Genomic DNA, 14,392 nt, shown 5'->3' with positions numbered 1-14,392 from the left:
GTTAGCAGTCTCTTGATTTCATGTGTGAAGATTATATCTCACAAAGCTACGGTTTAAACACTCTGACTTTGCCGCTTTACTTTTTTTCTAAATGTCATTTACTGACCAAAATTCTACATATCCATATGACGAGAATGGAAACAATTCATAGTTTGACTTTACCCTCCAACGTGTGAAATCACTGAGTGAGCTGGGACCATATGCTACATGAGCTTGTGCAGACTTGATGAACTTTTTTCTAATTGGCTTCAGTTGTTCAGAAGACAGTTTTTTAGGCATCTGGTTTCGAAATTTATTCTCCCAATGAGCAGAGACCTGGGGAAAAGGCAGACATATAATGAAGTGATCTGGAAAGCCATACAAAACTTTCCATGATGCAATGTTAGAAAAGTTTAGCTAACACGCTCTGTTCAAGCTGTCCAACTGATGAGGTAGCAATAAATAGAAGCATCCACAGGGAGCAAATATAAAAAATTCAAGATAGCAGCTACAGCCATATGTTCAAGATTCCATCCTTTCTAACTGTACATTGTGGATGTTCTACATCTTAGAATGCAGTGGGTTTTTAATTTTAAAGCTGCAGGCATCATTTTGACTTTACTGACCTCAGCCATGGATGACCCAGGAAACAGGCCCTTTTCTAGATCCATATTAATCTAATGTTTGTCATCCTATCTTTTAACCACAAGTTCTTTCTTTTTAAAAAAAAACAATCCCTCTATTGGATATCAAAAACAGATAAAATAACAAATAGAAAAAATTAGAAAAAAAATAAAAGCAGGAAAAAGAATTAAATATTGTTCTGCCGGGCTCTAAGTTATGAGTCTCCCGAACATTCAAGGGTACAAATTTCAGACACTCACACTTGAAAGTTCAAAAACAATGTTCTTTATCACAAAATTCAAAAGAAACGAAGCACCCTTTTTGTATTGCAAAGAGCACTCGTCCCAAAACAACCTGGTAGTCTGTACTATCCACTTAATCAGTCCATAAGTACTTAGCTAGCAGCTGTGAAGAAATGTCACAGCTCTCCTTCTTCCACAAAGTGAAACACACACACTTTGCTCTGCTTTGGTTTCAAAGTCTTGAAAAATCAACAAAGTCTGGAAACAGCAAGGCATGGACCTGAAGAAACAACGATCAGATAATCTTCCACAACGGCCAAGCCAGAACGCTGCTATTTATATCAGCAGCTCTGATTACTGGAGCCCCACCCAAACACAGGTGGCCTCTCTTATCTCCTGTAATATTTCTTCAATTGGTCTCTTCGATGCATAATTCTGCGCATGCGTGGGTCTAACACTTCCTCATCCGAATCGACCGAAGATAATGGAGATTGGCTTCCTGGGCTGTGTGCCAAGCCCCCCTCTTCCAAGTCACCCCACCTTCTTCTTCGTCCGAGGAAACTGCACTACCTGACTCTGTCGGCAATAAAACAGGCCTAGGACATGTTGATGTTTCCCCTGCATCCACCTCCACATTCCTTGGGGCGGGAGCTGGGCCAGAGCCAACCACAACAAATATTTAACAAGAAAAAAAGATATTAAAAAGATTTACTAAAACCTTTACTATAAAAGAATAAAATCACTGCAGATTTTAAAGAGGAGACTGGACAACCACTTGAAATAGTATAGGGCACTGATGGCTAACCTTTCGTCGCTGTGTGCCATATTTTAATGCACACGCATCCTGCCCCCTGCATGTATGCGCTAACCCTCCACGTGTACCCTGCCCCCACGAACCTCGTGTTCCCCCCACCCCTGGTGTGCATGCGACCCCCTGCACATCCCTCCATGCATCTGCTCCCCCGCCCCCATGAACGCGTCTCTAGGTGGCTAGCAGGAGGTGCACTGGGGCAACAGCTCGTGTGGTCACAGAGAGGGCTCTGTATGCCATCTGTGGCACTGGTGCTGTAGACTCGCCATCACGGAGATAGAGTCTCTTGCTTGAGCAGGGATTGGATTAGAAGACCTTTATTTTGATTAGCATTTAAAAAAAGATGAATTTCCAATTTCTTCACTGCAGATATAAATATATAATACCATGAAATGTCTTACTCTTACTTTAAACAAAAATAAAAGAATAACATGTAAAACATACATAACAAAAGCAATAACAATGCACAATGTTTCTATAAAAAGAGATCTAATCATCAGATGCCAAATCATTGTCTACTAGTGGTCAATTTTGCCATCTCAGCCAGTCGTGCTGCTTCTGTATTGCAAAGTTTCTATTAAAAAAACATTGTATTTTGATTATAAAATCAATTTCTATCTTAAAAATAAAACTATACAAGTAAACAAAAATTATATAGACCCACTGTCAATCACTAAATCAAGTAATCACCATAACTAAATGTTTAAAATCCATAATTCATTTCATATTTCTTTGGCAGATTCTTATTTCAATGTTGAAACAATGTATTTTAGCAGCCTATAAATGGAAAAATTAGGAGTATTTTTGTAAATAAATAATTCAACATACAAGAATAAGCTTAAAGTCACTTGGGGAAGGCAGCTAGATGAAATAGCAACTAGAACAGGCAACTTTGTGCAAGTCCTTCTTTCTTGTGACAAATTTTGGTTTTGGATTTATGAGTGACGCGTCAGATAATGAAAACTACATGAACACTTTTCATAGATTTGAACTTGTTTTCATCTTATCAGAGTACAGGTAGTTTGCTCTAACAAAATCAGATTCACCAGCCAACATTGTCTTAACAGTCTTGAGAAGAAGAGCATTAAGCTGCAATTCTAATTCTTACAGTAGTAACATTCACTCAGTTTCACTGAACTGGTTAAAATTTATATCTAAATGGTTATACAAAGGAATCGCATTGTTAATTGCATAAAGAACCAAATAAAAAATGAGAAACCAAAAGTAGTTGACATGTTTCTTATGCTTCTAGAATGCTTCTAGCTTTTTATAGGCATGGAAAGAAAATGGAAATTGCTCATTTATTTTATATATATTTCTGATCAGCAATGTTCTAAAGTCAAAGCTATAGTTCAGTTTTGCAAAATTGATGAGCAAAATATTTATCTAAATCACTATTATACCAAACTTTCATCTAAAAAGCTTCAGGTTTATAAAAACAGGAAAGTATTTTCATTTCTCTACTAATTTCCTCTAACACCTTTAAAAATGCTGCACAGTTTTTGATTACCATGTAAGAAATTATTCATACTTCGTCACTTACTCTATTAGTCAGCTCTCGACTGTTGACGACTCTCACATGATTGGCCAGCTTGGTGATGTCTTTCCCATTCAACTGACGGAGATTTTGCAAAAGAAATATAACCTTATAATCATCACTGGGCTAGAGAGAGAAAGAGTAGACTTGTCTTAAAAGAACCCTTGAAAGCAAAATCATCATCTGGTAAGCTCCTACAGTCCAACTCAGTCAAACACTGCCATCTACTGCTGTCTAGAGTATTGTTTCCCAAACTTGGCAACTTGAAGATATTTGGACTTGTATTTTTATTTGTATTTATATTTATTAGATTTGTATGCCATCCCTCTCCGAAGCTAACAACAATAAAAAAGACAATGTGAACAAATCTAATATTAAAAATAATCTTAAAAACCCCAATTTAAAGAACCAATCATACATACAAGCATATCATGTATAAATTCTATAAGCCTAGGGGGAAGGGAAATTTCAATTCCCCCATGCCTGACGACAGAGGTGGGTTTTAAGGAGCTTGCGAAAGGCAAGGAGGGTGGGGGCAACTCTGATATCTGTGGGGAGCTGGTTCCAGAGGGTCGGGGCCACCACAGAGAAGGCTCTTCTCCTGGGTCCCGCCAAACGACATTGTTTAGTCAACGGGACCCGGAGAAGGCCAACTCTGTGGAACCTAACCGGTCGCTGGGATTCGTGCGGCAGAAGGCGGTCCCGGAGATATTTTGGTCCGATGCCATGAAGGACTTTATAGGTCATAACCAACACTTTGAATTGTGACCGGAAATTGATCGGCAACCAATGCAGACTGCGGAGTGTTGGTGTAACATGGACATACCTTGGGAAGCCCATGATTGCTCTCGCAGCTGCATTCTGCACGATCTGAAGTTTCCGAACACTTTTCAAAGGTAGCCCCATGTAGAGAGCATTACAGTAATCGAACCTCAAGGTGATGAGGGCATGAGTGACTGTGAGCAGTGAGTCCCGGTCCAGATAGGGCTGCAACTGGTACACCAGGCGAATGTGGGCAAACGCCCACCTCGCCACAGCTGAAAGGTGTTTCTCTAATGTGAGCTGTGGATCGAGGAGGATGCCCAAGTTGCGGACCCTCTCTGAGGGGGTCAATAATCCCCCCTCCCAGGGTTATGGACGGACAGATGGAATTGTCCTTGGGAGGCAGAACCCACAGCCACTCCGTCTTATACGGGTTGACTTTGAGTCTGGGTTTGAGTTTGAGTTGCTGACTGGGGAATTCCAGGAGTTGAAGTCCAGATATCTTGAAGTTGCCAAGGTTGGGAAACACTGGTCTAGAGCATCTCAGATTCAGCACCCTGAATTTACAATGATCCAGTTAAGGTAGGATCACTCCAAAAGAGATGGTTAAAACAACTTTCCTCCATGCAGATTTCTGTTTCAATTATAAATATTTTTTCTACAGAATCCCAAGAACCTTCTGAATCGTGAGATGGGCAGCAAGTAAATTTCATAAATAAAAATGAAAAATAACAAAATGGACCAACATCTGTTAGAACTTGTTTCTATCAAACTTTTATTTATATATATATATATAACTTATATATATATATATATATATATATGTTCCTTCAATATACCAGGGTGATTCGACACAAAATGTAACCCTTCCCTGGTACAGAGCTGAAGGGATTGGATACTGTAGCCTAGAGGATAATTCTCTGCCTTACAAGGCAAAGGTTGCAGGTTCAAGTCCCAGTGGGTATGGCTAGCTGATGAGGCCAAAATAAGGCCGAAATAGATCTATCCTAGTCTCCCTTAATTTTCAAATTCAGCTTAAACATGTGACATATATATATATATATATATATATATAAATATTATCCATTTAAATCAGAGGTGGTATTCAGCCGGTTCACACCAGTTCAGGCAAACTGGTAGCGGCAATTTGGCCTAGATCACCAAACCGATAGCAACTTCTGGCTGGCCATGTCCCCCCTCCCAGTCACCACCCGCTTGCTTGCCTCGCCCACCTCGCCTTATATATATTGCCTTTACCACATGGCCCAGCTAATTGCCTCGCCAATTGCCTCTGCTGATGCTCGCTCAGCTCAGCTCACCAAAGATAAGCAATGCATGCCCCCTGCTTGCCCTTTGCCTTGAGTCGTGGCCCAGGAACATGCCTTTCCCCAAGGTCCAGAGCTGCCTCTTACCCTGGCTGGGTAATGCACAATTCCCCAGCTCCATCCTTGCCCCGGAGCCGCCCCCGCCTCCTTTAAGCATGATGCGTTACTCCACAAACGTGTCTTTTGTCATCCCGTGGCTGTGACCCCACCTTCCTCCTGCAGCTGACTGCCAGGGAAGGCAAGCCAGCGATAAGCCATTGTGATAGCTGGGCTCCCCACCATACCGCATCTTGCCCCTCTTGTCGCGGAGATGCCTGCAGCTGCCGCATCTTTTTTCAGTGTAGCGGGACTCTAGCCGCCACACTGAAAAAAAGATGCAGTGGTTGCAGGCTTCTTGCAGGAAAATTTAGACTAGACTTGGATTACCTTTGCTCCGCTTCTCCAACACACCAGCGACTGGGTATGGCAGCTTGTTCTGTGCCCCATTCCTGCCGTTGTGCCTTTTCGACAGCCGCAAAGCGGTGCTCAAAGAGGTGGTGGCTGGGAAGCTTCTTGCATTCACACCGCAAAAGAGAGCTTGCCTTCCCCTCTGCCACCAGCCACCGAGGAAGGAAGGTAAGCCCAAAGAAAGAGGCAGTCATGGGGAGGAAGGGGGCTAGGGCCAGGGCCTGTGATGGAAGGGAATTAGGGTGATGCATGCGATTGGTGAAGGGAGAGAGGACGACATGCAAGAGAAGGCCTTTGACAGATTAGGCCAGGTCTGCCCAAAAAATAGATAGAAATAATAGCTGTAAATTCAAAAAAATTTCCTACCGGGTTCTGTGGGTGTGGCTTGATGGTGGTAGGTCATGTGACTGAGTGGGTGTGAGTGGCATCAAGTTGGCCATACCCAGTCAGTCACATGACTCCCCCAACCAGGCCACGCCCATAGAACCATTAGTGGAAAAATTTGAATCCCACCCCTGATTTAAATGTTCACTCTTCGAAGGCTCTCAGGTTAGCTAGTGGTAGATGTTTCAAAACTTTCTCTGAAAGATTCTCAGTTTTTTTAAAGAACATAATATGGTAACTGTTCTTATAAAATGATAAAAGTATGTAGTTGTTTAAAGTGCTCTAACTTCATTTACATGCTGAAATCAGTAAATGATATTTCACAAAAATAAGTTAATGGATTTTGAGAAGGCAGTTCAGCTAAAAGTTGAAGTGGGCATATTCCAACCCTTCTCTTTTTTCACTTCCAAAGGGAATGGAGAAGCAGTATGGGAAGTCAACGTTTTACCTTAGTCATATATTTAGAGGCAACACCTTTGAGCAAATGTAACTGAAAATCAATTAGGATTGAGATGAGTTGCATTTAAAGATCTGTATTTTCAGGCAATTCACATAATTTCATATGTTTGAAATCAACTACAGTGATCCCCCGTTTATTGCGTCCCCAACCATTGCGAACAGGGTACTTCGCTATTTTTCAACCCGGAAGTCAAAATACCATCTACGCATGCGTGTATGGGCACGCATGCGTAGATGGCAACCGGGAGATCAGCTGCTGGGCGGCTTCCCTGAGTCTTCCCCCTCTTGCTGGCGTCAGCGAGGAGTTTCCCCACCGCCCACGCAAACTCCTCGCTGCCGCCCGCCCTTCGCCCGCCCACGCCGTTCATTCTCGCCGCTTTTGAGCTGAGTCCGGGAGCGAATTCGCTCCCGGACTCAGCTCAAAAGCGCCGATAGCAAGCGGCAAGGAACGGCTTGTCTCGGCGCTTTCGAGCTGAGTCCGGTCAGCTCGAAAGCGCCGAGACAAGCCGTTCCTTGCCGCTTGCTATCGGCGCTTTTGAGCTGAGTCCGGGAGCGAATTCGCTTCCGGACTCAGCTCAAAAGCGCCGATAGCAAGCGGCAAGGAATGGCTTGTCTCGGCGCTTTCGAGCTGAGTCCGGTCAGCTCGAAAGCGCCGAGACAAGCCGTTCCTTGCCGCTTGCTATCGGCGCTTTTGAGCTGAGTCCGGGAGCGAATTCGCTTCCGGACTCAGCTCAAAAGCGCCGATAGCAAGCGGCAAGGAATGGCTTGTCTCGGCGCTTTCGAGCTGAGTCCGGTCAGCTCGAAAGCGCCGAGACAAGCCGTTCCTTGCCGCTTGCTATCGGCGCTTTTGAGCTGAGTCCGGAAGCGAATTCGCTCCCGGACTCAGCTCGAAAGCGCCGAGAGCCAGCGCCCCCCGGACCCCCAACCCGGGTTTGGGGGGCTGCTAGGAAGCCCTCCATGCCGGCGGCAAACAGCCGCCCCGCCCCCAATCTTCGGCTCCTCGCTAGCGCTGTGGGAGTAAAAACACCATCTGCACATGCGCAGATGGTGTTTTTACTTCCGCAGCGCTACTTCGCGAAAACCCGCTCGTTGCGGGGGGTCCTGGAACGGAACCCTCGCAACGAGCGGGGGATCACTGTATACTAAATCCCATTTTTTTCCTTTCTTTACATTTTGAGCTACAACTCTATAATATGATGGCAAGACTGTTATGAATAAATGATGAGTAACTGCAACATCAAATTATCTTAAATGAATCATACAATTCACTGAGGAGAGATGATGATACTAAAGAATGTTCAACAATCTCGAATAAGCAGAAATTATTTTACTCTGGGACACAAAGGCATTACACATCCCAAAGTACAGTGGTACCTCATCTTACAAACGCCTCTTCTAACGAACTTTTCAAGATACGAACCCGGTGTTTAAGATTGTTTTGCCTCTTCTTCCGAACTATTTTTACCTTACGAATCCAAGCAGCTGCTGCTGGGATGAAGGGGTTTCTTTTTTCCCCTTTTTTTGAAGAAAGAAAAGGGAGGGGCTGCTTAGAGTAGGAAAGATTTTGCAGAGAACAACGTGCTTGCAAAGGCACTGAAACGGTGTCTTTTGAAGAAAGAAAAGGGAGTGGCTGCTTGGGGGAGGAAAGATTTTGCAGAGAACAACGTGCTTGCAAAGGCACTGAAACTGTGTCTTTTGAAGAAAGAAAGGGGAGGGGCACCCCCCTTGCCTTTCTTCCTTCCCACTCACCCTTTAGCCTAGCCTTGCTTCTTCCACCCGCCCCCTTTAGCTGCTCCTCCCTGCCCTCTGTTCGCCTCCCTTCTAAAGTTTGGGATTTTCCTGAAGGATTTGCATGCATTATTGGCTTTTACATTGATTCCTACGGGAAACATTGTTTCATCTTACGAACTTTTCGCTTTACGAACCTCCTCCTGGAACCAATTAAGTTCGTATGATGAGGTACCACTGTATATAGCTCTTGTTACAACTCTTCAGCTGTATGAGGACAGCAGGGCTCCAAGTAGTAGAACTTCTCCTGGCTGCCACATATACTCACTGTCAGATATACATTGTTGGTATAGGTGAGCTCCTCCAGCTGTGGAAACTGCTGCAAGGCTGTCACATCTTCTAAGTGATTGTTGTTACAATTTAGAATACGGAGGTTTGGCAAACTGAGATTGTCAGGAAGTCGTTCTAACAGATTGTCAGAGAGATCAAGTTCCTGGAGATGGCGGAGATGAGAGAATAACTGTGGCTCCAAATCATCTGTGATTATTTGCAACTTGGACAGGCTGGGGGAGGAAAGGATTCCATATATTACTGATAACCATCCCATCCACATTTCAGAACAATCTATGTTTTATGTTAACAGGGAGTACAGGGGGAAAGCATTTTGAAATTCCCTGACATTTCCCTGTAACTTGCAATCTAGTTAAGGGGCGGTCGTAGATGATGTCATACCAAACAGCTAAGCCGTGGACAAATATCGGTAGCTGAAGAAGCAAATTGTTGTCACAGTTATTGCTCATTTTTGCTTGACTCTGCCAGGCAACACAATCCTTTTTATTTTTTACATGATTTCCCTCCGCCTTTGAAACATTTTAATACAGTTTGGTTTCCCCCCCCCAGATTTATTCCCTTTTCTTCACGAATTCCCTGATAATTCCCTGATATTTCCCGAACCACCAATTTCCCTGATTTCCCAGGTTTGCTGGACACCCTGTGTTAAAAACCCCAAAAATGGAAACATCAGACTTTCTGAGATGAAAAACATAAACAGGCAATCCTCATTTAATGACCTTAACTGAGACTAGAACTACCAGAGCAAAGTGTTGCAGTCATTACTACAATGACTTACAATAGCTTTTTCGCAGAAGTCATTAAGCTAGGAACACACAGGTTGCTAAATTAGGATTCTACATGACTGCATTTCATAATTTCCTACAGCTTTCCCATTGACCTTACTTATCAGGAGATGGCGGGGAAGGTCATAAATATAATGTAATCACAGGATGCTGCAACGTTTGGAAATACAGGTTAATTATCATGTGCCCAAATTATGATCCTGTGACCACAAGGATGCAGTGATGGTGGTATGTACAAGCATCGTCAAAAGTTTATACATTTATTGAATCAGTGGTCATTAAGAAGGATAACTTGTATTGACTTGCACAGGCTATTAGGTGACATCAATTAATTTAAAATTAAACAGAGTACTACCCTAAATTTAATTTAATTAAAATGTTTAAACTCCACTGTTACCTTAATAATTCACTGTTCACATAATATATTTTATAATTTGAAGCTGCTTTTTAGAGTAATTTCAGGAATAGGGGAAGGATCAAAATAGTTCTTAAAATACTCTTTTTTAAAAAAAAATATTCCACTAATTCTGGGAAAAGATGGAGATGGTTAGATTCAGCAAAGCTGAATTGTGGTTGTTCAGTAAATTCTGTTACAGAGTACAGGATCAACTTCAAATTGAAAGTTGTCATGATTGCTGTTGATATATTTATTTATCCATCCATCCATCCATCCATCCATCCATCCATCCATCCATCCATCCATACATACATACATACATACATACATACACACATAACATATAATTTATCTGGCAGTCCATCTCACAACGATTCTGGGTGGGATAAAAATATTAATATCCAACAACAAAATTAAATCATAATATTACGTTCAGTTTTTTTTACTGGTGATCTAGTTTTAATTCTATGCACTTTGTCGCTGTAGTTTTGGGGAGAAAAGAGAACGAAGGCAAAATCACGACTGAATTTGCTGTGAAGATTGAGAAAAATGAGAGACCAAGACAGAGGTGTGTTCCTGCCGATTCGGACCAGTTCACCTGAACCAGTAGCAAACTGCTGGTGATGTTATAATGACATCACAGAACCGGTTCTGTTGGTGCTGGTCCGTGGATGCCACCCTCTTTTTTTTTTTTTTTTTTTAACATTTTTTGGGGGGGTCCATTTTTTTCCTTCTGTGCATGCACAGAAGTTGAATTTCTGGAACTGTGCATGGGTTGCCATATTTCTTTTTTTTTAATTGGCACTGCGCATGCAAACACGCACAAAGAAAGTGTGCAAACTGAGGGCGAGGTAAGTTAGAACCTGCCCCTGGACAAGGAGTAATATTGTATGGTTTTCGTTCTTAAGAGCCACATTTGTGGAGACATACATGCACTTACTTCAATGTTTTGATCTTTCGTAGCCTTGTCGATTTGGGCACTGCTCTTTCCAACAGAAGTTCTGTAGTTATTTTAGACATACTTAATTCCTTCCAATATTCGGCAGATCCAAGAGTCTATTTAATCTTCCTGAAATGTTGCTGGTAAAAAGAATAACAAGAGAATTGTTTAAATATTGTCCCAATGTTGCAGATCAAGGAAATAATTGCTCAGCCAGGGGTACAGTTGTAGTACAGGCATTCTACCTCCTTATTTCCTCTAGTAATATTGGACTGAAATGCTGGTTGGAGGCACCCTTAAAAGTGCTTGTGTCTCTTTTGAAATGGAAAAAACATAATCTTCCATATTTATTTATACATGCCAGATAACAAGTTCTGTCAAACACTTTATTTAATTTTGGAGTTTTGATTTAAAAGTTTTATTTTAGAAAAATAATCCCATGTGAAACAAGGTGTCTATTCCAGTAGTTGGTCTCCTACTAGCTATATTTTCCTCTAATTCTGACCGTCCTTCTATCTCATAAGTATTGTGACAAGTTACTTCACTTAGATTATTCCTGTCTTTCTTAAAATGCTTTATGCCAGTTTCTTTTAGGTTTTTCAACTTCAGTTCTCTCAACTACATGGCTCATTAAAATAAAACAAAACTATTTAGCCATTTATTCTAGGTCATTTGTGATCACAGTATGCTTGGCAGGCATTTTGATATTAGGCTAAATTGAGAATCTTCCTGAACTGCTTTAGGGCTTGTTACCTGTAAATTGAGGTTTCTCCCTCCTGGGATTGCTTCTGAGCATTTTTAAGGGCTGAGCATTTCATTCCCAGCCCCCCCCCCCCCACACACACTTAAAATGTGAACTTACATTCAGCCAGATAAACTCTAAGGCATTTTCAGTATTCTAGGTTTTTTCAGATGGCTAATGTTAGCTTGTCGGATTCTAGTGCTTGCTGACTTCATAGTAAACCATTCTGCATAGCAAATTCATTTTTGTTTTACAAATTCTAATAAATAAATACATCATTCTGCAGCGAGTTAACTTTGCTATTATAGGCTTCTAATCTAAGCTATTATCAATTGGAGTGTTGGGTATATTTTGCCATGAATTTATCAAATGTTCTGTACCAGCAATTCAGCCAACCCAGAGACTAAATTATATTCAGGACGCTTTGGTTCTGTTTATACTCAGACCATCACACAGTTGTTGCTTACTGTCTCCCTCTATATGAAATAGGAAAGGGTAATCCTTCACTTAAGTTTTTTTTCAATATTACTTATAGTCAGAGGGAGATTGTGATCTCCTTATATAGAGCGCTGGTGAGACCACATTTGGAATTCTGTGTTCAGTTCTGGAGACCTCACTTACAAAAAGATATTGACAAAATTGAACGGGTCCAAAGACGGGCTACAAGAATGGTGGAAGGTCTTAAGCATAAATCGTATCAGGAAAGACTGAATGAACTCAATCTGTATAGTCTGGAGGACAGAAGGAAAAGGGGGGACATGATCGAAACATTTAAATATGTTAAAGGGTTAAATAAGGTTCAGGAGGGAAGTGTTTTTAATAGGAAAGTGAACACAAGAACAAGGGGACACAATCTGAAGTTAGTTGGGGGAAAGATCGGAAGCAACATGAGAAAATATTATTTCACTGAAAGAGTAGTAGATCCTTGGAACAAACTTCCAGCAGACGTGGTTGGTAAATCCACAGTAACTGAATTTAAACATGCCTGGGATAAACATATATCCATTGTAAGATAAAATACAGGAAATAGTATAAGGGCAGACTAGATGGACCATGAGGTCTTTTTCTGCTGTCAGTCTTCTATGTTTCTATGTTTCTATGTCAGTATTAAGCCTTGTTCATGAGTTTTTTCAGTCCTTCCGAATTCATTCAGTCTCACTTTTCTTAGCCATAAACATCTGTTTGCATTAGGTCTTCAAAGCAAAGCTGTAGCCAGAAGGAAAAAATATATTCCAAAGAGAATATCCCAGAAAGATAAACAAATCTTCACTTCAGGAGCAGAACATCTCATCCAAATCCTGGGAAAATAGACTGAAACAAAGTGCATATGACTTCCTTTTCAGCATTACTCCCAATTGTCATGGAGGTATGGAAGAAGATAATTATTTCTTCCTCGCCCCATTAATTTCAAACGATAACCAAAGCCAATGTTCAGCCAGCCAATTTGCTTAATGATCAGGGAAAGATTTTAAAATATGGAATAAGTGTTATCAATTTTTCTGTCCCTTTTAATAGATATTGTTGCTGGGGTGGGAAGTGGCACCCTTAGATCTTGTAGAGACTTAAAAGGTAAGCTGGGGGCGGTGGCGGTTGAAGACCTAAACAGGGACGCTGGGAGGCAAATCTGGCAGGTGTCATTCCTCACAGGTGGATTTCCTCGCTTAATATTATCATTGGATGTTGCTTGGATATTCAGTTGGCGTTTTATGAAACTGAACAATACTTTTAATTTTTTTAATTATTATTTTTTTGGGTGATTTTTTTTTTAAATTTTTCTTCTCCAATCACATGTACAGAAAAAAAAGATACCATTGATTTCAAATTAATTTACAATACAGTATATCATTTTTGCAGTTCTGGTATACACAGATTAACCAATGCCACGATTTAACATCTGGACCAAAAAATAATTATTCCAATTCCTTATATGATTAAAAAAAGTTTTTTTAAAAAAAAAACACTGTATACATTTTAGGTTGTTACTATTCTTAATCACATCAAATTAATTAGATCAAAATGTTATAAGGCCTTCAATCCGTAACACTTTCAATCCAATAGAATCATCCTATCTTATTCAACAACAAAAAAAGTCACTGTATGGCCAGTGTAATCATCTTCCCTGTACTAATTATAACACTTTCAATTCATCATCATGCCCTATTCTAAAAACAAAAAAGGTCACTGTATAGCCAGTGTAATCATCTTCCCTATACTAATCACAACATTTTCAATCCATCATCGTGCCCTATTCTAAAAAGAAAAAAAAATCACTGTATAGCCAGTGTAATCATCTTCCCTTTACTAATCATAACATTTTCAATCCATCGTCATACCCTGTTCTGGGGGGGGGGAGGTACTGTAAACCAGTGGAATCATCTGCCCTACTCTAATTATAACATTTTCAATCCAATAAAATCAACATATTCCATTTTGAAAAAAAGAAAAAAGAGGGGGAAAAGATCATTAAATTAAATTAAATTTAATAATCATATTCCAAATTAAAAATATAATAAACATTTCTAGTATATCATTATTCCCTTTTCTTTATCTTAAAAAAAATATCAGCAAATATCATTAGCTTTTTCTTTTTACATTCATCATAGATTATCTGCTTATTTACTTATATAATTCCATAGTCCTTCTCATCTATATATTTGGATCGACAACAACATTAACCAAATTAATCATTACACCTTAATCATTAATATTAATCATCCTACCAAACCTAAACATTTTCAATTCAATTTCATATTCGATAGTATTATTTCATTATCCTAATAATGTCCCCATCGAAATAATTTTATATGTCTCAAAAAGTAACTTAGTTGATCATTATTTCATATGCAACTCACTTAAAATCTTAATCTTTACATTAATCA

At 40.4% G+C, this 14,392-nt stretch overlaps 1 protein-coding gene across 1 annotated transcript in view; it reads right to left on the bottom strand.

Annotated features, from left to right (window-relative positions):
* The window catches only part of LRWD1 (leucine rich repeats and WD repeat domain containing 1), a 54,167-nt gene that overhangs the window by 19,487 nt on the left and 20,288 nt on the right, over nucleotides 1–14,392 (bottom strand). Inside the window, exons 2-5 of the mRNA XM_070735211.1 lie at nucleotides 10,772–10,911; nucleotides 8,627–8,861; nucleotides 3,200–3,319; nucleotides 163–315 (exon numbers count right to left, since the gene is read on the bottom strand). Of these exons, the coding sequence (XP_070591312.1) occupies nucleotides 163–315; nucleotides 3,200–3,319; nucleotides 8,627–8,861; nucleotides 10,772–10,851 (588 nt within the window). The 5' untranslated portion in view covers nucleotides 10,852–10,911. The remainder of the gene's footprint in view (nucleotides 1–162; nucleotides 316–3,199; nucleotides 3,320–8,626; nucleotides 8,862–10,771; nucleotides 10,912–14,392) is intronic.

This window comes from Erythrolamprus reginae, chromosome 1, assembly GCF_031021105.1.
Source record: "Erythrolamprus reginae isolate rEryReg1 chromosome 1, rEryReg1.hap1, whole genome shotgun sequence".
In the NCBI taxonomy this organism is placed as follows: Eukaryota; Metazoa; Chordata; class Lepidosauria; order Squamata; family Dipsadidae; genus Erythrolamprus; species Erythrolamprus reginae.
This window is presented reverse-complemented; position numbering and strand designations above follow the sequence as displayed.